General features: G+C 48.6%; 1 protein-coding gene across 4 annotated transcripts; it reads right to left on the bottom strand.

The window, feature by feature from the left end:
* Positions 1-860: 860 nt before the first annotated feature.
* Positions 861-23,898, bottom strand: LOC141157542 (solute carrier family 41 member 1-like). Of its 4 annotated transcripts, none has more exons than XM_073644952.1 (11): positions 23,677-23,898; positions 16,557-16,867; positions 7,449-7,556; positions 7,298-7,369; positions 5,190-5,334; positions 4,961-5,107; positions 4,734-4,878; positions 4,152-4,231; positions 3,927-4,061; positions 3,544-3,692; positions 861-1,307 (listed from the first exon to the last, which is right to left on the bottom strand). In XM_073644952.1, exons 2-11 carry the CDS (start codon positions 16,851-16,853, stop codon positions 1,122-1,124), a joined length of 1,464 nt encoding a protein of 487 aa, XP_073501053.1. In that variant the 5' UTR covers positions 16,854-16,867; positions 23,677-23,898; the 3' UTR covers positions 861-1,121. The 4 variants fall into 4 exon arrangements, with proteins under 4 accessions (XP_073501053.1, XP_073501055.1, XP_073501054.1 ...); XM_073644954.1 differs by lacking the exon at positions 23,677-23,898 and adding an exon at positions 19,037-19,325; XM_073644953.1 differs by lacking the exon at positions 23,677-23,898 and adding an exon at positions 18,186-19,022.
* Positions 23,899-25,759: the final 1,861 nt, after the last annotated feature.

Raw genomic sequence — 25,759 nt, 5'->3', positions numbered from 1 at the left:
TAACGGAGGCCACGGATCTGCCATCCATGACTGTTGTGGAGGCAGTAACGGAGGCCATTCTGGTCACTCAGCTTTCCGAGGAACAGATTAAACTAGTATGGATCAAAATGACCCAAAAACTGTATATTTACTGGAGATTGTATGAAAATCTGTATATAGAATGACCCTTTATATTTTTGATCGCAGGATCCTATTCTCTGTCCGTCTTTGTTTAAAAATTGCTTAATAAAATTGCTAAAAAAAATACCAAATCTCGTGTTCCTATTGAAATTATACCTCAGGACAATCAGGCCGCCCACACACATTAAAGTTGTCAGAACCTGTTCATTTTGGTGGGATCGGACCACTGAAATGTTCCCCAACTGATGTCAGGGAGAGAAGGGTCGGAAATGCTGAGTTACATGCAGGATCCTTCTATCGTCTGAGAAGAAAAGTGGCTGCCATAGATGTCTGGCAGCGGTTTATTCCTATTGAAAACACATGCGTGCTCAGAGAGAGCGAGCGTGCATGTCTATGGGGCCAGAGATGGTTGTCGGCCAAATAAGTGATGGGACTTTGGAGCACAGTTGGTCCCTGTCCCAATAATTGGGGCTGTCTGACAAGCGGGAACCTCAGGGGCGGTACTTATGCAAATATAACAGAAGGGGATGTAGTTATGCTAATTTGACACAAAGGGTGGGTTTATGCAAAGTGGTATGACAAGAGAAGTTGCTGACTGTTTTGGGGTTGATCCTGGTAGTATGGGGGATGACGCATGAACTTCCCGCAGTGTCAGATCTCCTGAATGGTTTATGTAACAGGGTAACTATCATTTAATCCCTAAGGCCCCGGATTTCTCGCCCCCGCACACATGAAGCCGCTCAGGGCAATTGTTTTTATTGTAAATGGCATCAGATTTCTTTATAAATGTAAAGAATTTAATATTTTTCCTATAAATTCGCGATTTCGGCTGAGATTTCTGTCTCTGGTGATGAATATCACAAGATAAATAGTCCGTTCGGTTTCGTCGCTGGTAGAAAACACAAATTCTTCTATTGTTCCTTTCAAGTGTAAGTTTCGTAGCAAAAGAAAAAAAGGGGGAAAAAAAAAAAACATCAAAAAATAATTTGCTATTAGTCCAGTCAGTCTCCCAGCTCCGACTCTGCGGCAGAAAGGAGCCAGACGAACCGGAAACAGACGGCCAGGAATCCGGTGCCCAGCAGGTCGCCGAGGGCGGTGAGGTACGGGATGGAAAAGTTGTCTGGGTCCAGGGCTCGTCTCCACATGAAGCGAACAATGAGGTCGGCGACGTATAACAGGACACAAACCTATAATAGAAAAGATGTTTATTCAGGTTTTTTACCTTTCAAGCCTCCATTCACTGACTGGAAGCAGAGGTCTTGAGAATGTCGAAGAACTGAAAGCAAAACACACTAGGCCTCAGTTCTCAACTGTTGTCTGGAGCAACCAATCAGAGGTCAGCTTTCATTTTGTAACGAGGTGTGATAAAATGAAAGCTGCATTGTGATTGGTTGCTATGGGCAACACAGTTTTGCTAAATTTTCCCCTGTGAAACAATTTTATTTACATGAAACCAGAAGTGAACAATCTACAGGGTAACAATGGACAGTAGAGAACCATATTCCTGGGTTCAGTCATGGACCCGTATCTTCCCTTTGCTTAGAACTTCCCTTTGCTTCAAACCCATGTGATAGTCTTATACAGAAGAGGGGTCCAAGGTTTCAGTATACGGGCCCCATCGTTAACATGTTGTTTTTCCTTCAAATCCATGAAAACAACCTGGTTTCCCTCCATAATACATCATGCAAATATACACCGATCAGCCATAGCATTTAAACCACCTTCCTAATAATCGGTAATTCGCCATCATGCTGGCCCATCAAAACCTCTGACTCCCAGTACACAGCGAGACTTGTGGAGCACCCTATGAGACCCACCCGCATACCGAGAACATCCCACGAGACCCACCCTATAAAGAAGGAGACTCACTATATACTGAGAACATACCGCAAGACCTGCTGTCTACCGAGAACACACCACGGGACACACCCGTATGTCGAGAACACCCCACAAGACTCGCCATGTACCAAGAAAACCCCACAAGACCTTCCATGTAACAAGAACACCCCACGAGACCTGCCATGTACCAAGAACACCCCACGAGACCCGCCATGTACCAAGAACACCCCACAAGACCTGCCATGTACCAAGAACACCGCAAGAAACCGGCCATGTACCAAGAACACACCACAAGACCTGCCATGTACCAAGAACATCCCACAAGACCTGCCATGTACCAAGAACACCCCACGAGACCCGCCATGTACCAAGAACACCCCACAAGACCTGCCATGTACCAAGAACACCCCACGAAACCTGCCATGTACCAAGAACACACCACAAGACCTGCCATGTACCAAGAACATCCCACAAGACCTGCCATGTACCAAGAACATCCCACAAGACCTGCCATGTACCAAGAACACCCCACGATACCACCATATACCAAGACCATCCCAAGAGACACTCCCGTAAATCGAGAACACCCCACGAGACCCGCCATCTACCAAGAACACCCCATAAGACCTGCCCTGTACAAAGAACACCCCACAAGACCTGCCATGTACCAAGAACACCCCACGATACCGCCATATACCAAGACCATCCCAAGAGACACTCCAGTAAATCGAGAACACCCCACGAGACCCTCCATCTACCAAGAACACCCCACGAGACCCGCCATGTACCAAGAACACCCCACAAGACCTGCCATGTACCAAGACCATCCCAAGAGACACTCCCGTAAATCGAGAACACCCCACGAAACAAGCCATCTACCAAGAACACCCCACGAGACCCGCAATGTACCAAGAACACCCCACAAGACCTGCCATGTACCAAGAACACCCCACGAGACCAACCAACTACCAAGAACACCCCACAAGACCTGCCATGTACCAAGAACACCCCTCCAGACCCGCCATGTACCAAGAACACCCCACAAGACCTGCCATGTACCAAGAACACCCCTCCAGACCCGCCATGTACCAAGAACACCCCACAAGACCTGCCATGTACCAAGAACACCCCACGAGGCTGCCATATACCAAGACCATCCCAAGAGACACTCCTGTAAATCGAGAACACCTCAAGAGACCTGCCATCTACCAAGAACACCCCACCAGACCGCAATGTACCAAGAACACCCCATAAGACCCGGACGTATACCGAGAACACTCCACAAAACCTGCAGTATACCAGGAACACCCCACAATCCCACTTTGCCCCATGTCACCGTCGCTTACTCTTGCCAATTTTTTCTGCTTCCAACACATGAACTTCAAGAACTGCACTTGCAGCCTGATATCTCCCACCTCTGACAGGCGCCATTGTCACCACATAGTTAGTGTTATTCGCTTTTAATGTTATGGCAGATCGTTGTATGGCGTGCACATATTATAATTACCAGCTAATTGTGCACAATTTAAATCTGAAAATTTCCCATGAACTATGGCCTGCCTCCCTGTATAGTTCCGCCATTACCTGTAGGAGCGCTGCCACCAGGTAGAAGGTGATGAACAGTGCAGTGAGTGACGTGTGCCCTCCCTGCAGCAGGTGGATGGTGTACAGGAAGACGAGGTGTCCCGGCACCACCAGCAGGAATAACACTCTGGCTGATTTGGAATTAACACCTGCAAAAAGCAAAGAGGAAAATGATCACTGGCCCGAGACTGCAGAGTAGAATTTTCTAAAACAATGCAAATGCAATACCCCATCATGACTCAGGATGAAGAACAGATTTCGTATTCCCTTCACTGCTCACTATCGCCCCCTGCTGCGTGATCCCTCGAGAGGAACGGGGTAAGGGAAGTGACAACTACTCTGAGCACAGTTCTCCCCTGGGCAGGTAGTCGCCAGCTTCATACCTGAGGAGAAGAACGTCGTGCAAGGATTGGGCCAGTGCTGTCTCATTTTATACGGTAAGACGCCAGGCATACTCCAGAAATGAAGGAACGTGGAGATCCGACTTGCCTGAATGGCCACGAGATTTCCCGCGACTCCTAGGGATTACAAAGAAAAATAAAAGGTAAATAACAATGTAAAATGAGAAGCAAAAATGAAATAAAAAGGCAAAAACATTCTCCATATACCATTAATAACAGGTGTGAAAACCGCCATGCCCTCGAATTTTGGGTCCGTTACTGTCTTGTCTAAGATAAGTCCACCGATACTAGAAAGCGGGAAGAAAAAATGAGAAATAAAGAAAACCTGGCCCCGCCCGTCTAGGAACTGCCCCCGATTAATATAGCCAAAATATAAATATATTATATATATTCCAACTTAGCAAATTCCTATAATTAAATATAATTCCGGTTATTTATATGAGTTGTATTAATAACATATATTAACTATAGTTTATTTATGCCCTTCCAATAATTACATACATATATACCCCTCCTCCACCACATTTAAAGGGGACACACTGAGTATTCCCCTACCAACAGCTAATCAGGGAGAAGGGGGTCCTGGTGCTGTGAGCCCCTCAATAAACTGATATCGGCTGTTGTGACTGCAGTTTTCAATGGCTACTTGGGATCCTTAGGATGAAGATGGGAGAGGGTCTTGGCTTAATTACTAGAGGGTGGTCCCCAACTAGGGACGTCCCACGCCTGCAGAATCCTGGTGTGATTCTGCAGGATGACGCTGAAGACGCCTCCACCAGTTTCCATTACCTGCTAATAGACATGGCCACAATAACCGGTTGCCAACCGGACTTTAAAACTTCAGCAATGGGCGGACTCTGTTTGGCAATGGCCACCCATAGTGGGATCAGGATGATGAACACGACACAGATCAGTGGAGAGAGGTACTGGACGTCTAGTTGGGGCACAAAAGACCTGAGGGTTAGTCAGCACACCCGAGCCCAGCTCAATGTCCTCGTCTACCTGATGTCTCCTACCTATGTAGCTGAACAAGGTGCTGCTGATCCCTGCGAGCAGTGACAGAGTGATCAGGTCCCCCAGGCTGGCCGCGATGGGAGTAGCTACGTTGTCAGGGTTAATTCCCAGCTTCCGAGATGCGATGATGACCCCAACCATTACCAGACCTAAAAAGACAAAAGGGCAAAGCGAACTTATAAGAGACATGGAGCCAACGGTGATCGTGACGGATGAGATCACGGGTCTTACCCAAAGACAGAGCAGCGATGAATGCTGTGGTCACGCTGCTGGCACAGAGGACGGCGGCCTGGTCCAGTTCTACATAACCTTTAGACAGTGCGCCCAAGATAACAGCGGCAACAGCCGCCAATAAACCAACCACTGTGGCCTGAACCTGGAATAAAATCAGATTGTATGAGGCCTTGTACACGCAGCTATTACTTCTCCATGGTCCCATGTGGTGGCGCACTACAGGTTTGTGATAGGAGGCTCCAGGCATTCTCTTTTTCTACGCTGGGATGCCTTAGATCTTTAAAATAAGCAAAAAACATTTTTGCCGATAACGCCCCTTTACGCTGGCTCTCGTACAAGCAGGTTAATTCAGCTCAATAGTTGATATGGAAGAAGTGGATGAGCAGCTGCCCAAAAACCTGGCACCCCTTATCTCGGAGGAAATAAAGGAGGGAATCATGGATCATGTGATCCCTGCCCTAACTGTAGCCAATATTCATGCTAATGGTGGATCCCGTCACTACACTTGAGAACATACCCTTAAAGGGGTTACATCAGCTGACACCTGAAATCAACCTCTAACTTTACTGTTACATGAGAACAATCCAGGTTCTCTATCCAGGATGTCAGAGTGACGCAGGTGTCAGGCCCAGGAGAGGCATGAGTCTACTCTGTGCAGAAGAAGGCAGCATGGCACAGGCAGCATGGCACAAGCATCATGGCACAGGCACCATGGCACAGGCATCATGGCACAGGCACCATGGCACAGGCATCATGGCACAGGGAGCATGCCACAGGCAGCATGGCACAGGCACCATGGCACAGGCATCAAGGCACAGGGAGCATGCCACAGGCAGCATGGCACAGGCATCATGGCACAGGCATTATGGCACAGGGAGCATGCCACAGGCATCATGGCACAGGCACCATGGCACAGGCATCATGGCACAGGGAGCATGCCACAGGCATCATGGCACAGGCAGCATGGCACAGGCACCATGGCACAGGCATCAAGGCACAGGGAGCATGCCACAGGCAGCATGGCACAGGCATAATGGCACAGGCATCATGGCACAGGCATCATGGCACAGGGAGCATGCCACAGGCATCATGGCACAGGCAGCATGGCACAGGCACCATGGCACAGGCAGCATGGCACAGGGAGCATGCCACAGGCATCATGGCGCAGGGAGCATGCCACAGGCAGCATGGCACAGGCAGCATGACACAGGCAGCATGACACAGGCATCATGGCACAGGCAGCATGGCACAGGCATCATGGCACAGGCAGCATGACACAGGCAGTATAGCATAGGCATCATGGCACAGGCATCATTGCACAGGCAGCATGACACAGGCAGCATGGCACAGACATCATGGCACAGGCAGCATGACACAGACATCATGGCACAGGCAGCATGGCACAGGCACCATGGCACAGGCAGCATAGCACAGGCAGCATGGCACAGGCATCATGACACAGGGAGCATGCCACAGGCAGCATGGCGCAAGGAGCATGCCACAGGCAGCATGGCACAGGAAGCATGACACAGGCAGCATGGGCACAGGCAGCATGGCACAGGCAGCATGGCACAGACATCAAGGCACAGACATCATGGCACAGGCAGCATGACACAGGCATCATGGGGCAGGGAGCATGCCACAGGCAGCATGGCACAGGCATCATGGCACAGGCCGCATGGCACAGGCAGCATGCCACAGGCAGCATGGCATAGGCATCATGGCACAGGCATCATGGCACAGGCAGCATGGCACAGGCATCATGGCACAGGCAACATGACACAGGCAGCATGCCACATGCATCATGGCACAGGCAGCATGACACAGGCAGCATGACACAGGCAGCATGGCATAGGCATCATGGCACAGGCAGCATGCCACAGGCATCATGGCACAGGCAACATGACACAGGCAGCATGCCACAGGCAGCATGGCACAGGCAGCATGGCACAGGCAGCGCTCAAACTCCAGCCCGCTGGGATCAATGAGGTGATTTTTTTTCTTTTACTTCTTTATAACCCATCCTTAGCATTTACTCTTTAGACAACACCTTTAGGTGACTATAGTTACCAGAACATTTAACCCATGAAGGTGAATAGATGAACCTGAATTAAAGCCAGATTGCTGACGGCCATCTTCCAACGCTCATTGGGGTCGTCCAACTGTCCAGTATTTGACTGTGAACAGGAAAAGGCGAGTGAGGATTGGAGACATCAGCTGGAAAGACGCCATTGTGGGACTAATGCAAAGACTTACAGCGGTGGAGAGCCGAGAGGCCAGAGTCATCTCTAAGTTGCCCTTGAGACCCACCAATGCTGGTACAAGAATGAAGACCTCGGTGATGGTCCGGAAGACAACCCAATGCTGGAAGAGAGGAGGTAAAACTATGAGGCTAGTACGGTCATAGAAGAGTAATATGGCTTCTTTATCCAGCTCCCACCAAGGACGATTTTGCCCCTTGTGCTCAGGGAACTTTTTAAAAACATTTACACCACTCAAGTTGCCACAATTGATCCAAGTCATAAAGAAATTTGACGCTGTAGATCGGCAACAGTAGAACACATTAACCATATGCCCCAAATTAAAATGCGTTCACCTACGTGTTGCATAAAGACCAGCTGAGCGATCCGCCCCGACCTTCGTGACGCAAAATGGGAGAGACCCACCGGCCATAACTATGAACTTCTACTTCTTCACTATGAGACTCATCATTCCAGTTACTATATATTTCCTGACGAGTAGAAGACGCCGAGCACAGTCCATACAGACAAGAATTATCTTTCCTTCCATGCGTCACACACAACCATTATCTACCCTGTAATGGATCCTTCCTAATTCTGATCATCGTGATTGAGATATGAACTTGGCATAAAATCGAATAATTGTAATTAATTGCAAACATATCACTTCAGAAAACTTTCTTCTTCACTTTCTTCTGCATTGCGGCCTCAGCTTTTTAGGGGCAAAACAGCTGGTGATGTGATGGATCTGTCACAGAACAAACATCAAAGGTCGCTTAATGGACCTCACTGGCTTAGAAAGGGGTCGGTCAAGTCCAAGAATATGTTTGGGGGGCTGTCCCATAAACAACATTTATCACCTCTCTATAGGACAGATGATTAATGTATGATCACCAGGGGTCTGACCTTCACAGAACCCCAGACGGACCCAATTATAACTCAACGGGGTCTGACAGGTGTCACTGGTGGCCATTGAGCATGGATCCGACACTGCCCTTTGTTCTCCATTCATAACAGAAACCATAACCGTAATATGAACAGATTCTTAAGACAGCCGCGCCATCAAGGTCGTAATCCAGCTTTCCTAACCCTGAACGTCCAATTGGAAGCCTAATTATGCACTAGACAAGTGGGAGAGCATGAGCTCATATGAAAAGTCACTGACTCATTAAACTAAGACAGACCCCAATCCATGCTTATATAAATCGTAAACTAATCCTGGGATACCGCAATGTGCAAACAGAAGGCAATAACTATATACTGCACGCTATAAAGTAGAGACTCGCCTTGTTGGGGTAATTTGGCCTATCCAGGATCTTTACATGATGCTATAAAGAAAAGTTAATCAGTCACAGACCTGGCTGCTATCTGGAGCAACAAGTTATACAAAGGAAGCTTCAAAAATATCAATGTAGATCATTAGGCAATACGCACTTGGAAGATATCCATCAGTATGCCAGCGGCCACCATGGCCAGCCCAGACATCAGGAAGGGCAACAGCACTTGGGCGGCAATGGAGAAAACCGTCTCAGGAATAAACCCATGTGGTGACCGTGACAACTTGCATCTAAATCCCCTCAACTTCTTCCTGTGGTAGCAGAACTCCAATTCCAAATGAGTGACCACCATTTCCTTGCTTTGCGGCAGCGTTATCAAAAAATGTGGAGAATTGAGGAGACTCCAAGATCTTCCAGAGAGATGGGAAAAACTTGCATCCATGGACTTAGATCGAAAGGGAAAGAATTCAAAAAGTTTAGCAAAAAGTTTTCAAAAAAGTTTAGGTTTGTTGGAGCCTGGCGTATAGAATTTATCTTAACCCATACTTCGTCTAGAAATTACTCGAGTCACAGAAGAGTAGAGTCCGTGAGTTTATCTTGGACGATCTGCATGGTCCGGTCTTGGCAATGTGTCGGGACGTCTTGTAGAGGAGTCCAGTAGAGAACAAAAAATAAAATTTTTGAATTTGCAAGTAAAAAGTCTTAGAATTTCCTCTAGACAAAAAGATATTAGTCACTGACAGTCAAAAATGAAGACTGAAGATTCTCCTGCGGGCTTGAACTACAAATTTCAAAAAAGTTAAAAAAGGAAAAAAAAAGAAAATCTTGACTGAATAGCCGGAAGCATGACAGGTCCTGGGGCAATGATAGTTTTAACAATGAACCGTGTGGTTATCACTGATAATGTACATGTGCAGTGGGCCTGATCTATACATAGGCTGCCTATCTCTCCAACACAAGATCCAAGATTCCGTCACGTAGCGATCATCTTGCTCCACGCCTCCTGTCTATCAGTGGGATGTCAGCGTAGTTTTCTCCTTCAGCTACAGAGAAAAAGAAACTTTTTCTAAGAATGCAAAATAGTGAAGAAAATTAGTAACTCACTCTCTCCTGTGCTGGATTGGAAACATCGGGGGGTAATGGGAAAAGTTTCCGAGAGGTATTTGCGGACTGTGTTCCTTAGGAGCAGCCAATCAACAGCCAGAGACTCCTATAATCCGTCATCGCTCTTTCACTAGTTTATGAGAACCGAGATAAAGATCCTGGATGTGAAACTTTCTCTAAGGTAGAACTGAGATTAAATATATTGGAGCAGGTTCATAAAAAAGAACACAGAGCAAACCTGATACTAATACACTGACACTAAAAACGATAAAACAAGTGTAAAAATACACTGGAATGTTGCTTTAAGGAACAAAAAAGTTAACAGAAAAAAAATAATAATACTGCCCCCACACACACCCCTTGTACAGGAATATAACTACTATAATACAGCCCCCTATGTACAAGAATATAACTACAATAATACTGCCCCCTATGTACAAGAATATAACTACTATAATACTGCCCCTATGTACAAGAATATAACTACTATAATACTGACCCCTATGTACAAGAATATAACTACTATAATACTGCTCCTATGTACAAGAATATAACTACTATAATACTGCCCCCTATGTACAAGAATATAACTACTATAATACTGCTCCTATGTACAAGAATATAACTACTATAATACTGCCCCCTATGTACAAGAATATAACTACTATAATACTGCTATGTACAAGAATATAACTACTGTAATACTGTCACATATGTATAAAAATATAACTACTATAATACTACCCCCTATGTACAAGAATATAACTACTATAATACTGCCCCTATGTACAAGAATATAACTACTATAATACTGACCCTATGTACAAGAATATAACTACTATAATACTGCTCCTTTGTACAATAATATAACCACTATAATACTGCCCCTATGTACAAGAATATAACTACTATAATACTACCCCTTTGTACAGGAATATAACTACTATAATACTGCTCCCTATGTACAAGAATATAACTACTATAATACTGTCCCCTATGTACAAGAATATAACTACTATAATACTGTCCCCTATGTACAAGAATATAACTATCATAATACACCTTGACCTACACTCACTCTCTGAATCCCTCCTCCTTCTTACAGACATAAATTCCTTACACAATGCGGATGCTGCTGCTGCTTTATATAACACCACAACAGCTGCAGCTCTAGACTCAGTCGCCCCTCTCACACATACCAAAGCTGGCACATTCAATAGGCAACCCTGGCACACCAACCTCACTAAAGAACTGCGACGGGCCTCCAGGGTTGCTGAGCGGAGATGGAAAAAGTCACACTCCATCGAGCACTTCATCGCATTCAAACAATCCCTCACTATTTTCAAGTCCACACTCACAGCAGCAAAACAAACCTACTTCTCATCTCTCATATCCTACCTGTCTCACAACCCTAAACAGCTATTCAACACTTTCAATTCTCTCCACTGCCCCCCAGCGCCTCCTCCCTCTCCTCTCATTTCAGCTGAAGAGTTTGCCTCATTCTTCAAGCAAAAGATTGACAACATCAGACAAACCTTTAGCCTACAGTTCCCACAGAACCTCCTCATATATACTCAACCTTCCTCCTCCAAACCCCACTTCTCCACCATTACAGAAGATCAAGTCTCCTCTTTACTCTCCAAATCACAACTCACCGCCTGCAAACTTAACCCAATCCCGTCCCACCTCATCCCTAACCTAACCACAGTCTTCATCCCAACCCTAACCCACCTCCTCATCCTGTCACTAACAACCGGCGTCTTCACCTCATGTTTCAAACACGCCTCAATCACACCCATCGTCAAAAAGCTCTCCCTTGACCCATCCTCTCTGACTAGCTATTGCCCTATATCACTTCTCCCCTATGCCTCAAAACTACGGGAACAACATGTCCACTTTCAACTGTCCTCCCACCTCTCCTCCTGCTCCCTCTTTGAACGCTTACAATCTGGCTTCCGACCGCATCACTCCACTGAAACTGCCCTGAATAAAGTCACCAACAACCTACTAACCGTCAAATCCAAGCGACACTACTTCCTCCTCCTCCTTCTAGACCTGTCATCTGCCTTCGACACAGTGGACCATTCCCTCTTACTACAAACTCTCTCATCTCTCGGCATCACAGACTTGGCCCTATCCTGGATCTCCTCATACCTAACAGACCGGACATTCAGTGTCTCCCACTCACACACCACCTCCTCATCTCGCCCCCTATCTGTCGGTGTCTCTCAAGGTTCAGTTCTAGGACCTCTGCTCTTCTCCATCTACACCTTCGGCCTGGGACAGCTCATAGAGTCTCACGGCTTTCAGTATCACCTCTATGCTGATGACACACAGATCTACCTCTCTGGACCCGATATCTCCTCCCTACTAACCAAAATCCCACAATGTCTGTCCGCTATCTCATCCTTCTTCTCTGCTAGATTTCTAAAACTTAACATGGATAAAACAGAATTCATCATCTTTCCACCTTCTCATTCATCCCCCCCCATCTGACCTATCCATCAACGTCAATGGTCACTCTCCCCAGTCCCGCAAGCTCTCTGCCTTGGGGTAACCCTGGACACTAATCTCTCCTTCAAACCACATATCCAAGCCCTTTCCACCTCCTGCCGACTCCAACTCAAAAATATCTCCCGGATCCGCACATTCCTCAGCAAAGACTCTGCAAAAACACTAGTGCATGCCCTCATCATCTCCCGCCTCGACTACGGCAACCTCCTGCTCTGTGGCCTCCCCTCTAACACTCTCGCACCCCTCCAATCTATCCTAAACTCTGCTGCCTGACTAATCCACCTGTCCCTCTAATATTCCCCGGCCTCTCCCCTCTGTCAATCCCTTCACTGGCTCCCTATTGCCCAGAGACTCCAGTTCAAAACCCTAACCATGGCATACAAAGCCATTCACAACCTGTCTCCTCCTTACATCTGTGACCTAGTCTCCCGGTACTTACCTGCACGCAACCTCCGATCCTCACAAGATCTCCTTCTCTACTCCCCTCTTATCTCCTCTTCCCCCTAATCGCATACAAGATTTCTCCCGTGTGTCCCCCCTACTCTGGAACTCTCTACCCCAACACATCAGACTCTCGCCGACCGTGGAAACCTTCAAAAGGAACCTGAAGACCTACCTCTTCCGACAAGCCAACAACCTGCAGTAACCACCGCTCCACCATACCGCTGCACGACCAGCTCTACCCTCACCTACTGTATCCTCACCCATCCCCTGTAGATTGTGAGCCCTCGCGGGCAGGGTCCTCGCTCCTCCTGTACCAGTCGCTGACTCGTTTTGTTAAGATCATTGTAAGTGTTTTTGCTATGTATATCCCTTTTCACATGTAAAGCGCCATGGAATAAATGGCACTATAATAATAAATAATAATAATACTGCCGCCTGTATACAAGAATATAACTACTATAATACTGCCCCTAATGTACAAGAATATAACTACTATAATACTGCTCCTATGTACAAGAATATAACTACTATAATACTGCTTCTATGTACAAGAATATAACTACTATATTACCGCTTCTATGTACAAGAATATAACTACTATAATACTGCTCCTATGTACAAGAATATAACTACTATAATACTGCCCCTATGTACAAGAATATAACTACTATAATACTGCCCCCTATCTACAAGAATATAACTATTATAATACTGCTCCTATGTACAAGAATATAACTACTATAATACTGCCCCCTATGTACAAGAATATAGCTACTATAATACTGCCCCCCAGAATAGTGAGTGAAGCTCTGGAGTATAATACAGGATGTAACTCAGGATCAGTACAGGATCAGTAATGTAATGTATGTACACAGTGACTGCACCAGCAGAATAGTGAGTGCAGCTCTGGAGTATAATACAGGAGGTAACTCAGGATCAGTAATGTAATGTATGTACACAGTGACTGCACCAGCAGAATAGTGAGCGCAGCTCTGGAGTATAATACAGGATGTAACTCAGGATCAGTACAGGATCAGTAATGTAATGTATATACACAGTGACTGCACCAGCAGAATAGTGAGTGCAGCTCTGGAGTATAATACAGGATAAGTCATGTAATGAATGTTCTCAATGACTTCATCAATAAAAACTTCCATTATTTTCGGTGATTACATTCTGAGGACAGCCAGTCTTCGCTCTGCAATCACCTCTAGCACTCGGTGACTGTGACATTATTCGGGGCTGGAGTCTGGACGCTCGCTGAGTAGTGAGTGCAGCACGGTGACTCAGCAGAGGTGACTACACACTACTTGCAGACCGCTATCATGGAGTAGTATAGCAGGTGAACAATTTACAAGTTTGCAATTTCTGAATCCTCCATTGCTTTGTCCACTGAAGCTAATGTGACCGGCATTGTGGCTCAGGTGAGCTGACGCTTTCATTGCACCCTGTAAGTGGTCCCTAATGTAGTAGCCAGGGGCTGGGAATAGCTAGCCACATAGAAATAGAAGTGGTCACGCGCCTCATTCTTACATCAGTTGACATTTACTTTTCCTTTACTGGCTCCAGGTTTGTAAATGGATTTCGACCCTTCATTCTCTCCACGTGTCTGTATAGTGGGGTCAGTTATTTCTTGCCTCCTTACACTTGTTTTCCAGTATATCCCGCCATGTGTCGGCCTCGCTAAGCTGACAAGTCAGTGGCATGAGCACACGCTGTCCGCTGAGTCCTTATCTGATACCAGAGGGCAAGGTGACCCGTTCACAGTGCCAAACAGAATTAACGGAGACCAGACATAAAATTCATGTGAGCCGGGGCTCAAATCACATCAACCCTCATCCGCTCCTCAATCCTATACCCTGCAAGACTGCTACAAAGTATTCACACCCCCATGTCTTATCGGGAAATACAGAGGCCTGAGAATTTCCTGGGTTCATCCCCCGACTGGGTCTGGATTGGGATTTCAACCTGGAACTGGGGCAGCTGTGAGGGCAAACACTGGGGGCACTGCAGATGGCAATTATAGACGCTGAAGAGAACCCGAAAATGTAGAGGTCTGAATGTATTTGGGGTCTGGTCTGAGGTCTGAATACATTTGGGATCAAGTTTGAGGTCTGAATATATTTGGGATCAAGTCTGAGGTCTGAATATATTTGGGGTCTGGTCTGAGGTCTGAATAAATTTGGGATCAGGTCTGAGGTCTTAATATATTTGGGATCAGGTCTGAGGTCTTAATATATTTGGGATCAGGTCTGAATATATTTGGGGTCTGGTCTGAGGTCTGAATAAATTTGGGATCAGGTCTGAGGTCTTAATATATTTGGGATCAGGTCTGAGGTCTTAATACATTTGGGATCAGGTCTGAATACACTTGGGGTCTGGTCTGAGGTCTGAATACATTTGGGATCTGGTCTGAGGTCTGAATACATTTGGGATCTGGTTTGAGGTCTGAATACATTTGGGATCTGGTCTGAGGTCTGAATACATTTGGGATCTGGTCTGAGGTCTGAATACATTTGGGATCTGTCTTGAGGTCTGAATACATTTGGGATCTGGTCTGAGGTTTGAATACATTTGGGATCTGGTCTGAGGTCTGAATATATTTGGGGTTTGGTTTGAGGTCTGAATATATTTTGGGTCTGGTCTGAGAGCTGAATACATTTGGGGTCTGGTCTGAGGGCTGAATACATTTGGGGTCTGGTCTGAGGTCTGAATACGTTTGGGATCTGGTCTGAATACATTTGGGATCTGGTCTGAGGTCTGAATACGTTTGGGATCTGGTCTGAATACATTTGGGATCTGGTCTGAGGTCTGAATACATTTGGGATCAGGTCTAAATACATTTGGGGTCTGGTCTGAGGTCTGAATACATTTGGGATCAGGTCTAAGGTCTGAATACATTTGCGATCAGGTCTGAGGTCTGAATACATTTGGGATCAGGTCTGAATACATTTGGGGTCTGGTCTGAGGTCTGAATACACTTGGGGTCTGGTCTGAGGTCTGAATATATTTGGGGTCTGGTCTGAGGGCTGAATATATTTGGGGTCTGGTCTGAGGTCTGAATATATTTGGGGTCTGGTCTGAGGGCTGAATACATTTAGGGTCTGGTCTGAGATCAAAATTCATTTAAGGGTCTGAAGTATTAATAAAACGCACATTGTATTTTACGGTATGGTCTGGTGTCTCAATTTAGGGGTCTGAATTTATTTTAGGGTATTATCTGGGGTTTGGATCGATCTTGAGGGTCTGTGGTCTCAATTTTGGGATGCAGAGTACTAATTTAGAGGCCTGGATTAATTTTACGGACTGATCTGTTCTAAAATATCAATTTACGGGTCAGAATTTATTTTATGGAATGGTCTGGAATCTGGTCCTATTCTGGGGTCTCAAGATAAGGGTCTGAATTTATTTTGGCATCTGCTCTAACGTTCAAATTTATTTTGGGGTCTGTTGTGAATTAATTTTGGGATCTGGGATAGTCCTGGAGGAGACATTTTGCACGATTCCTCCTAGGATTTACACGTCAAGTATACAGGGTGAGATTGTGGATGTGTTGTAGGTGGCAGGGGCGGGGAGGGGTTTTGGGGGGGGCGGGCACGCTGCACTTCAGCACCAGGACCCACGAGCCTTTGTCAATGCCTCTGGCAGCTGGCACAGCCCATAGAAATACAGCAAAATCTATAGAACTGGCAAAATTGCCAATAAAAGACACAAAAGCAGACGAAGATGACATTCAAAGCTTTCCCAAGAAATGAATAATAGTGATCCACTGATGTTTCTCCTACCTGCACGATATCCAGCACCATGCCCGCCATCACCATGCCGAGCCCTGCCAGCAGGTATGGGAATAACACCTGCAGGGCGATGGAGATAGAAGACTCATCTCCCGGTCTGGGCATAGGAGCCTTCTTCTCTGGCGGTGGGCGCTTTTCTGGAATGAGTGGCACCTCTTCTTCCACGATCTCCCTAGGGACGCCTCGGTTCTCATTCTGCTTACTTTTGTTCTTTGCTCTGTGTTTGGAGCGCTCTCCATTCCTGGCACGACCCTCCTTCCTCCTCTGCCGGGTCTCCTCACCCTTCATGGTGACCTGTCACTCTGCAGAGATAATGGTTTTTATTTACTTTGGTGATAAAAAAAAAAAAATCAATGACATGAACTTTGACGATTTTTTTTTTTACTGCAGTACTGGTTATGACCACCAGGTGATGATGGAGAGCAATATAACTTTATTATTATTATTATTTATTATTATAGTTTCATTATGAGTGGGTAGAAACTTGTATATATTTATAATTATTTAAGCATTTGGGAAGAAATCAGGGGGTGAGTGGTGTAAAAAGCTGGCGCTTCACCCTTCTTGCCAACCAGTAAAGGGTAAGAGCAATTAGAGGGTGCCCATCAAAACCCAATAGACCCAACCAGCATCATCCGTCCCACTCCTCTGCTGACACCAGAAGCCCCCACACTAGTGCCTCAGATCAAGTCAGTATCCAGTTCCCAAGAGTCTTCCAAGATGACCTCAGACGATATAAATACATCAGCACCTGTCTAAAAGCCGGTGCCCTGCGGTGTCCTCCGACCGGCCCAGACCCTCCACATGAAGAACCTGCAGGCAATGGAGCACAATGAATTACCGGCCCCATAAGGATCGGAAGGGATATTACACGTACATCTGCCATGATTGCATACGCTCTGATGTGTACGGGGGCTTTACCTGCTCAACACCTGTAAGATCTCAGCTTGCTGTCAGGGAATGAAAACTCGTTTACAAACGTTAAAAAACTTCTCCCAAATTAGGGTTTATTACTGTTATATCCAGTGGAATGAGAGGGAAACAATCTGGTATGGGATCTCCTGCACTGACACATTGTAACAAACCATCAGGACAGAGAGACAGAGCTTTGTGCTCATAGAAGATTGTAAAGACTGGATACAACTGTAGCAAAGCTTCAGCTGTGGAAGTGTCAGGTCAGTGCCTGTATCCGGGGAGAATCCGCAGCGATTTATGTCTTGGAATCACAATATACAAAACAGATATTTGGCTACAAGATCAGTAGTAGAAATCCCTCCGAGATCAGTGGATCCCCCGGGATCGGCCTCATTCCGGGGGGGGAGTTTCTGCTGCGTGTGATCGGAGGAGCGGAAATCTCATTCATGGGAAATAAATTTCATGGGATTTTTGCCTGAAATCTGCACCGAAATCTGTGTCCTGTCTGAACTTAGACAAGTGAACATGAATGACAGCAAGCAGAGATCCTGAAAAGAGCGATGAAGTGAATAGAGATGTTAGGAGGTGTGGACGTTATTGGGGTGTGGCGGGGAGGAGGCGGGGGGCACCAGGGGTTTCTCTCAAGACTGTGCAGAGCTCCCACTCTGCCCAATCATTGGATGGGCACCAATAAGTCTCACTTACTCCATTACTGTGCCAGGATTTCCAGCTCTGATGCCCTCTGACACCGAGTCCTCCATGGCACAGGCAGCTCCTCTCTGCCAGGCTGCGGGCGCAGGGGCGGCTCCTCTCTGCCAGGCTGCGGGCGCAGGGGCGGCTCCTCTCTGCCGGGCTGGGCACAGGGGCGGCTCCTCTCTGCCGGGCTGTGGGCACAGCTGCGGCTCCTCTCTGCCAGGCTGTGGGTACAGGAGCGGCTCCTCTCTGCCAGGCTGTGGGTACAGGGGCGGCTCCTCTCAGCCAGGCTGTGGGTACAGGGGCGGCTCCTCTCTGCCAGGCTGGGCACAGGGGCGGCTCCTCTCTGCCGGGCTGTGGGCACAGGGGCGGCTCCTCTCTGCCAGGCTGTGGGCACAGCTGCGGCTCCTCTCTGCCAGGCTGTGGGTACAGGAGCGGCTCCTCTCTGCTAGGCTGTGGGTACAGGGGTGGCTCCTCTCTGTCAGGCTGCGGGCACAGGGGCGGCTCCTCTCTGCCAGGCTGTGGGCACAGGGGCAGCTCCTCTCTGCCAGGCTGGGCACAGCCTATCCAGTGGCCCTGTGCTAAGGCTCCTCTGTTCTCATGGTGTGCACAGGAGGGTATTGGGGATCTTTGTGATTACTGATTTGTCAGTGCCGGGACAGAGGTCCATCTCTACTGCCGGCGGCCTGATGGCAGTGGTCGGGGGCGGTGGATGTGGCTCGGTGTTCGGGCATCATTGAGCACCGCAGTTATTTACCAGCCACGTAATGAGCTGACTGAGCAGATGCCCACGTGGCGTGGGGTGTGCCGTGGGTGTGGGCCGTGGGCTGCGCGGTCCTTGTGCGTTATCCCCCGATGATTACCTTCCTCCTCGGCGGGAGGCGGCGCCGGGAGCATCAGCGGCAGAGTCCAGGGAGCGGCGGGGACCACGGCAGCCACATAACCGGGAGGAGGATCCGGGGAGAAGGAGGAGGACGGGACCCTGGAGACCTCTGTGCGCATGATGAGGACATGGCCTTACTGTGCGCATGATGGGGGTGCACGACCCTCAGGACCCTGCACACAGCGGAGCCATGACGGCGACAAGGAGTCAAAGTGATGACCGGATCCACAGCTCGGTACACGGTCTCTCCTCTGCAGATATCGCGGCTTCTCTCTTCTGGGAGGGATGTTTACCAGATTTTGGAGGCCTCTGTGGGGATTTTTGCCCCTACACGCAGAAGATTATTTATGAGGTCAGACCCTGATGTTGGGGGTCCAGGCTCACAATCTCCATTATAGGATGGGTCCTGTCCCCTGCGGCCGCTCATGTTCTCCCCCCTCTATGTCTGTATGGATCTTGTGCACTGGGCACAGTCATGGGGAACAGATGGGGGCGAACCCCAAACTGCTCCCACAAAGCTGAAGCTACAATTGTCCACAATGTCTTGTGCTGAAGATGAAGATTTCCCATCACTGGAGCTGAGGGTCCGCGGCCGCCCCCTGATAACAGCCTATAGCATTATCCTCCTCCACCATCTGCACAGGGGGCACAATGCAGTCAGGGGGGAACGTCCTCCTGGAATCACCAAACCCAGACTCCTCCATCAGATAGAGAAGTGCGATCCGTCACTGTACAGAACACGTCTCCTCCAGAGTCCATTGGTGGCGGCTTTACACCACTCCATCCGACGCTCGGCATTGTGCTTGGTGATGTACGGCTCCAGGCAGCTGCTCGGCTATGAAGCTCCCGGCGGGGGCGCAGTGTTAATACCTGAGGAGGTCTGGACTCTGCAGTTATGGGGTCAGCAGAGCGGTGGGGACTTTTCTGCTCCTCAGCACTTGGCCCCCCCGCTCTGTAACGTTACGGGGTCTCCACTTCGCAGCTGAGTTGCTGCAGTTCCTTCCACTTCTTAGTAATATCACTCACAGGTGATGGGGGAAGATCCAGGAGGAAGAAATGTCATGGACGGACTTGTTACCCCGGTGGCTCCTATTACAGGACCGCGCTGGTATCAGGGAGCTCTGCACCACTGGCCTTTGTGTGACATGGTAGTAAAGGTAGACAGCATGGCGGGGGGCCGGAGGTTATACACCTGGAGGCCAGAGGGTATACACCAGGTGGCGGGGGGGGGGCAGGAGGCTATACATAAGGAGGCCAGAGGTTATACATCAGGGGGTGGGGGGTCGGAGGTTATACACCAGGGGGCGGGAGGCCAGAGGTTATACACCAGGGGGCGGGGAGCCAGAGGTTATACACCAGGAGGCAAGAGGTTATACACCAGGGGGCGGGGGGCCAGAGGTTATACACTAGGAAGCCAGAGGTTATACACCAGGGGGCAGGAGACTATACATCAGGAGGCCAGAGGTTATACACCAGGGGGCGTGGGGCCGGAGGTTACACACCAGGAGGCAAGAGGTTATACACCAGGGGGCGGGGGGCCAGAGGTTATACACCAGGGGGCAGGAGACTATACATCAGGAGGCCAGAGGTTATACACCAGGGGGCAGGAGACTATACATCAGGAGGCCAGAGGTTATACACCAGGGGGCAGGAGGCTATACATCAGGAGGCCAGAGGTTATACACCAGGGGGCAGGAGGCTATACATCAGGAGGCCAGAGGTTATACACCAGGAGGCCAGAGGTTATACACCGGGGGGCCAGAGGTTATACACCAGGAGGCCAGAGGTTATACACCAGGGGGCAGGAGGCTATACATCAGGGGGCCAGAGGTTATACACCGGGGGCGTGGGGCCGGAGGTTATACACCAGGAGGCAAGAGGTTATACACCAGGGGGCGGGGGGCCAGAGGTTATACACCAGGAGGCCAGAGGTTATACACCAGGGGGCAGGAGGCTATACATCAGGGGGCCAGAGGTTATACACCAGGGGGCAGGAGGCTATACATCAGGGGGCGGGAGGCCGAAGGTTATACACCAGGAGGCCAGAGGTTATACACCAGGGGGCAGGAGGCTATACATCAGGAGGCCAGAGGTTAGACAGCAGGGGGCGGGAGGCCGGAGGTTATACACCAGGAGGCCGGAGGTTATACACCAGGAGGCCAGAGGTTATACACCAGGGGGCAGGAGGCTATACATCAGGAGGCCAGAGGTTATACACCAGGGGGCAGGAGGCTATACATCAGGAGGCCAGAGGTTATACACCAGGGGGCCAGGAGTTATACATCAGGGGGCGGGAGGCCGGAGGTTATACACCAGGAGGCCAGAGGTTATACACCAGGGGGCAGGAGGCTATACATCAGGAGGCCAGAGGTTATACACCAGGGGGCAGGAGGCTATACATCAGGAGGCCAGAGGTTATACACCAGGGGGCCAGGGGTTATACATCAGGGGGCGGGAGGCCGGAGGTTATACACCAGGAGGCCAGAGGTTATACACCAGGGGGCAGGAGGCTATACATCAGGAGGCCAGAGGTTAGACAGCAGGGGGCGGGAGGCCGGAGGTTATACACCAGGGGGCAGGAGGCTATACATCAGGAGGCCAGAGGTTATACACCAGGGGGCCAGAGGTTAGACAGCAGGGGGCGGGAGGCCGGAGGTTATACACCAGGAGGCCAGAGGTTATACACCAGGGGGCAGGAGGCTATACATCAGGAGGCCAGAGGTTATACACCAGGGGGCAGGAGGCTATACATCAGGAGGCCAGAGGTTATACACCAGGAGGCCAGAGGTTATACACCAGGAGGCCAGAGGTTATACATCAGGAGGCCAGAGGTTATACACCAGGGGGCAGGAGGCTATACATCAGGAGGCCAGAGGTTATACACCAGGAGGCCAGAGGTTATACACCAGGAGGCCAGAGGTTATACATCAGGAGGCCAGAGGTTATACATCAGGGGGCGGGGGGCCGGAGGCTATACTCCAGGGGGCGGGAGGCCGGAGGTTATACACCAGGAGGCCAGGGGCAGGAGGTTATACACCAGAAGGCCGGAGGTTATACAACATGGAGCGGGGAGGCCGGAGATAATACGGGGGGGGGGGGTGGCAGGCCACACATTATCATAACTTCAAGTAATAAGAGCGCCAGACATTTCATTGCCACCTGACCTTTTGACTCCTGTATAGGGCTTGGCGCATGCAGGGAAGCTCAGGATTGCTGGTACTTTAATGTAGGATGGGGCCACATAATGGCAGTCAGTGATCATACAGCAATACAGCCCCTACAATAGTACCAGCGACCATAGAATAACAGCTATAAAGCCCATACAATAGTGTCAGTGACCATATATCATCAGCAGCCATGTAATATCGGTCATAGAGAATAGAGCAGATATAATGTCAGGTATAGGACTCATATTAGTGCCACTGATCATGGTCATGTTGGTCATAGGGTCAATACAGCAGTACCTCTCATATAATATCAGTTGTGGGGCCAGTACAATAGCACATGTGATACAGACCATATAATAGCAGCCCCAGGGTCCGTACAATAGTACCAGTGATATAGACCATATAATAGCAGCCCCAGGGTCCGTACAATAGTACCAGTGATGTAGATGATATAATAGCAGCCCCAGGGTCCGTACAATAGTACCAGTGATGTAGATTATATAATGGCAGCCCCAGGGTCCGTACGATAGTACCAGTGATGTAGATGATATAATAGCAGCCCCAGGGTCCGTACAATAGTACCAGTGATGTAGATTATATAATGGCAGCCCCAGGGTCCGTACAATAGTATCAGTGATGTAGATTATATAATGGCAGCCCCAGGGTCCGTACAATAGTATCAGTGATGTAGATGATATAATAGCTGCCCCAGGGTCCGTACAATAGTACCAGTGATGTAGATGATATAATAGCAGCCCCAGGGTCCGTACAATAGTACCAGTGATGTAGATGATATAATAGCAGCCCCAGGGTCCGTACGGTAGTACCAGTGATGTAGATGATATAATAGCAGCCCCAGGGTCCGTACAATAGTACCAGTGATACAGACGATATAATAGCAGCCCCAGGGTCCGTACAGTAGTACCAGTGATGTAGATGATATAATAGCAGCCCCAGGGTCTGTACAATAGTACCAGTGATACAGACGATATAATAGCAGCCCCAGGGTCCGTACAATAGTACCAGTGATATAGACCATATGATAGCAGCCCCAGGGTCCGTACGATAGTACCAGTGATGTAGATGATATAATAGCAGCCCCAGGGTCCGTACAATAGTACCAGTGATGTAGATAATATAATAGCAGCCCCAGGGTCCGTACAATAGTACCAGTGATGTAGATGATATAATAGCAGCCTGTAGCAGCAGGCCGTACAATAGTACAAACAAGAATATTCCCATTCACTGACAGCATGTAGAGATCTTGAAATTGCAGCTCAGAGGCTGTTAGAAAGTTCCAGCACTTTCCAGGATATAATGTGACCCCCCGTCCTCCCCACACTCCGTTTGCACCACTGCACTTGGGGCTGACGGTCGCCAGCTTTACCCTTGGACACGACCCAGAATGGTCTCCTGCTCCCCCACACAATAGCTGCAGCTACAGATCCATTACCTGGGGATAATTCGAGGTTCATACACCGCGGCTGGACGGAACTGGTGGACGGGGCCCGGGTGGCGCTGGTCTCTGTGACAGTGACGGCTCTACAGCTGGCGACTCGCTGGGGCCACATTCTCAGCGTCACAGCTAATGTGACCGGGTTAAATTTCTGTCGGCTCAGCTTTACTCTCATTTCACGAGCCTCAGGGAGGGTATAGTCGGTGGTGGTGGTGGGTGCAGGAGGAGGCGTGGATGACAGATATATCCCAGGGGAGGTCACCACACACCACTGGGGGCTGCTGCGTAACAAGCGATCCTCTGTCCATGAGAAAAGTAATGGAAGTTAAAGGGGTATTCCGATCTCAGTCATTGGTGGGAATATCTGGCTCTAGGTGGTCAAAACTGTGGAAATACGGAGCTTAGTGGCGTTACACTGTATCCATAACCAACAGCGCCACCATTGTCCATAGGCTATTTCTGGTATTGCAGGAAACAAGTCAGACGAGGTGGGTGCCAAACTGGGAACTCAAAAAAGTATTGCTTGCATATGGTTTAGTGTTGCATACCACCGTTCACTTATTTTCTGTAGGGCGGCTAGTGACAAACACTGCACGAAGACCACCTGTACCTATGGGGTACAGCAAGTGCTTTGCCCCCGAAATCAATGCAATTTCTAAACCCATGGAGAATTTCCTTTCCCTCATTTACCTGCCTCAACATTTGGAAACCTGGCACCCAGAGCTGTGGGCAGTCATGGTTGGCACGGTGGCACATCTGATGGAGCAGATTGTAGTGTCACGCTGCTCTCGCCCGGCTCATTGTACATTCCGGCCGCCCGTGTCCTGTCCTCAGCTGCTCTGTGACTCTCGCCCCTTCCTGCATTAATGCTGCACATGGGGCTCCTGGCTGGATACCCGCTGCCTGGCGCACACACTGGCAGGAGATCCAGACCCGCTCTATGAATCGGTGAATAATAGATGTGAGGCCGGGAGTAGAGAACGAGGTGGGCGGTGGCAGCCACCCAGCGACATCACAGGAAGAAAAATTCTACATTTATATGCAATTAATCTACATGGATCAAAGCAAGGGAAAGCTAGGCGATGCCAACAAGGGGTTAAACGCAGTCTCGGGCATGCTGATTGGCTGAGAACTGTGGACAGACGGGGCCTGAATGAGCTTTTCAGCCAAGCAGCACAGTTTACAGCCCTCCAAAGTCAGCAGGCCACAAAGCTTCTAATGGGGCTGATACCAGAGAACAATAGATTACATTCCACTATGCGCTCATGGAGAGAAGATAGTGGAGTAGCACCACCTTCAGGAAGTAAAGCAAATTGCACCTACACACGGGATGCTCATTATTTGTCGAGAAATGGCTTGTCCCGCAATATAGATTATAAATGTCTGGTCACAGGGACCCCCACTAAAAGGGAGGTCTTGAGTACCCCCACTGTCAGGAGGAGTTTAAAGGGGACCTGTCATGAATATGTAATTTCTGTATCTGGTGTAAATGCCGCTGTTCTGAATCCGGCGCTTTTTTTCTTTTATTCCTGCTCCCTAGTTATGGCCTCCTCTTCCCTGTATATAACTTTAAGTCTTATTACCAAGTGGGCGTGGTCCTCAATTAGACACCCAATGAGAGGATTTAAGGACTACACCCAATTGGATAAAAAGACTAAATTTACACACAGGGAATCGGAGGCCATATCTCAGAAACGGAGAGAAGCAGGATCAAAGAAAACCATCGCCGGATTCAGGAAAACAGCGGCATTTACATCAGGTTAAAAGAAAGAGCAATGGCCACCCCTGCACCTGCTGCACCAGTCACTTAGGTGGAGATTTTTCATAGCCAGCACCTGTCTGTGACCGCACTCCTGTATACTCCACTAAAGTCTAAAACCCTATTTATACCAGATGTGAATAAACACGGTGGTTTGTGGTGATGTGCAAGGAAGGACATGACTAAAGTCTGGACACCTGGCATTTTATACTCCAGTCACATCCAGAGCAGCTGTCAAAATTACCAGACTGCAGATCCGCTGTTTTACACTGGGACTTAGGGCTCATTCACACATCAGTGATTTTTCTCATATGCAAAAAA

The sequence above is a fragment of the Phyllobates terribilis genome, unplaced genomic scaffold, assembly GCF_046119375.1.
Source record: "Phyllobates terribilis strain yellow unplaced genomic scaffold, ASM4611937v1 Scaffold_8__6_contigs__length_399053987, whole genome shotgun sequence".
NCBI lineage: Eukaryota > Metazoa > Chordata > Amphibia > Anura > Dendrobatidae > Phyllobates > Phyllobates terribilis.
This window is presented reverse-complemented; position numbering and strand designations above follow the sequence as displayed.

What these genes read in the sequence shown, in the direction of transcription:
- LOC141157542 (XM_073644952.1), bottom strand. Translation starts at nt 16,853, where the DNA reads ATGAAGGGTGAGGAGACCCGGCAGAGGAGGAAGGAGGGTCGTGCCAGG. An exon ending in TGGTGCTGGATATCGTGCAG is followed by an intron (nt 7,557 to 16,556) that starts GTAGGAGAAACA and finishes CCTCTCTTCCAG; the next exon opens with CATTGGGTTGTCTTCCGGAC. An exon ending in CACGACGTTCTTCTCCTCAG is followed by an intron (nt 3,693 to 3,926) that starts GTATGAAGCTGG and finishes TGCTTTTTGCAG; the next exon opens with GTGTTAATTCCAAATCAGCC.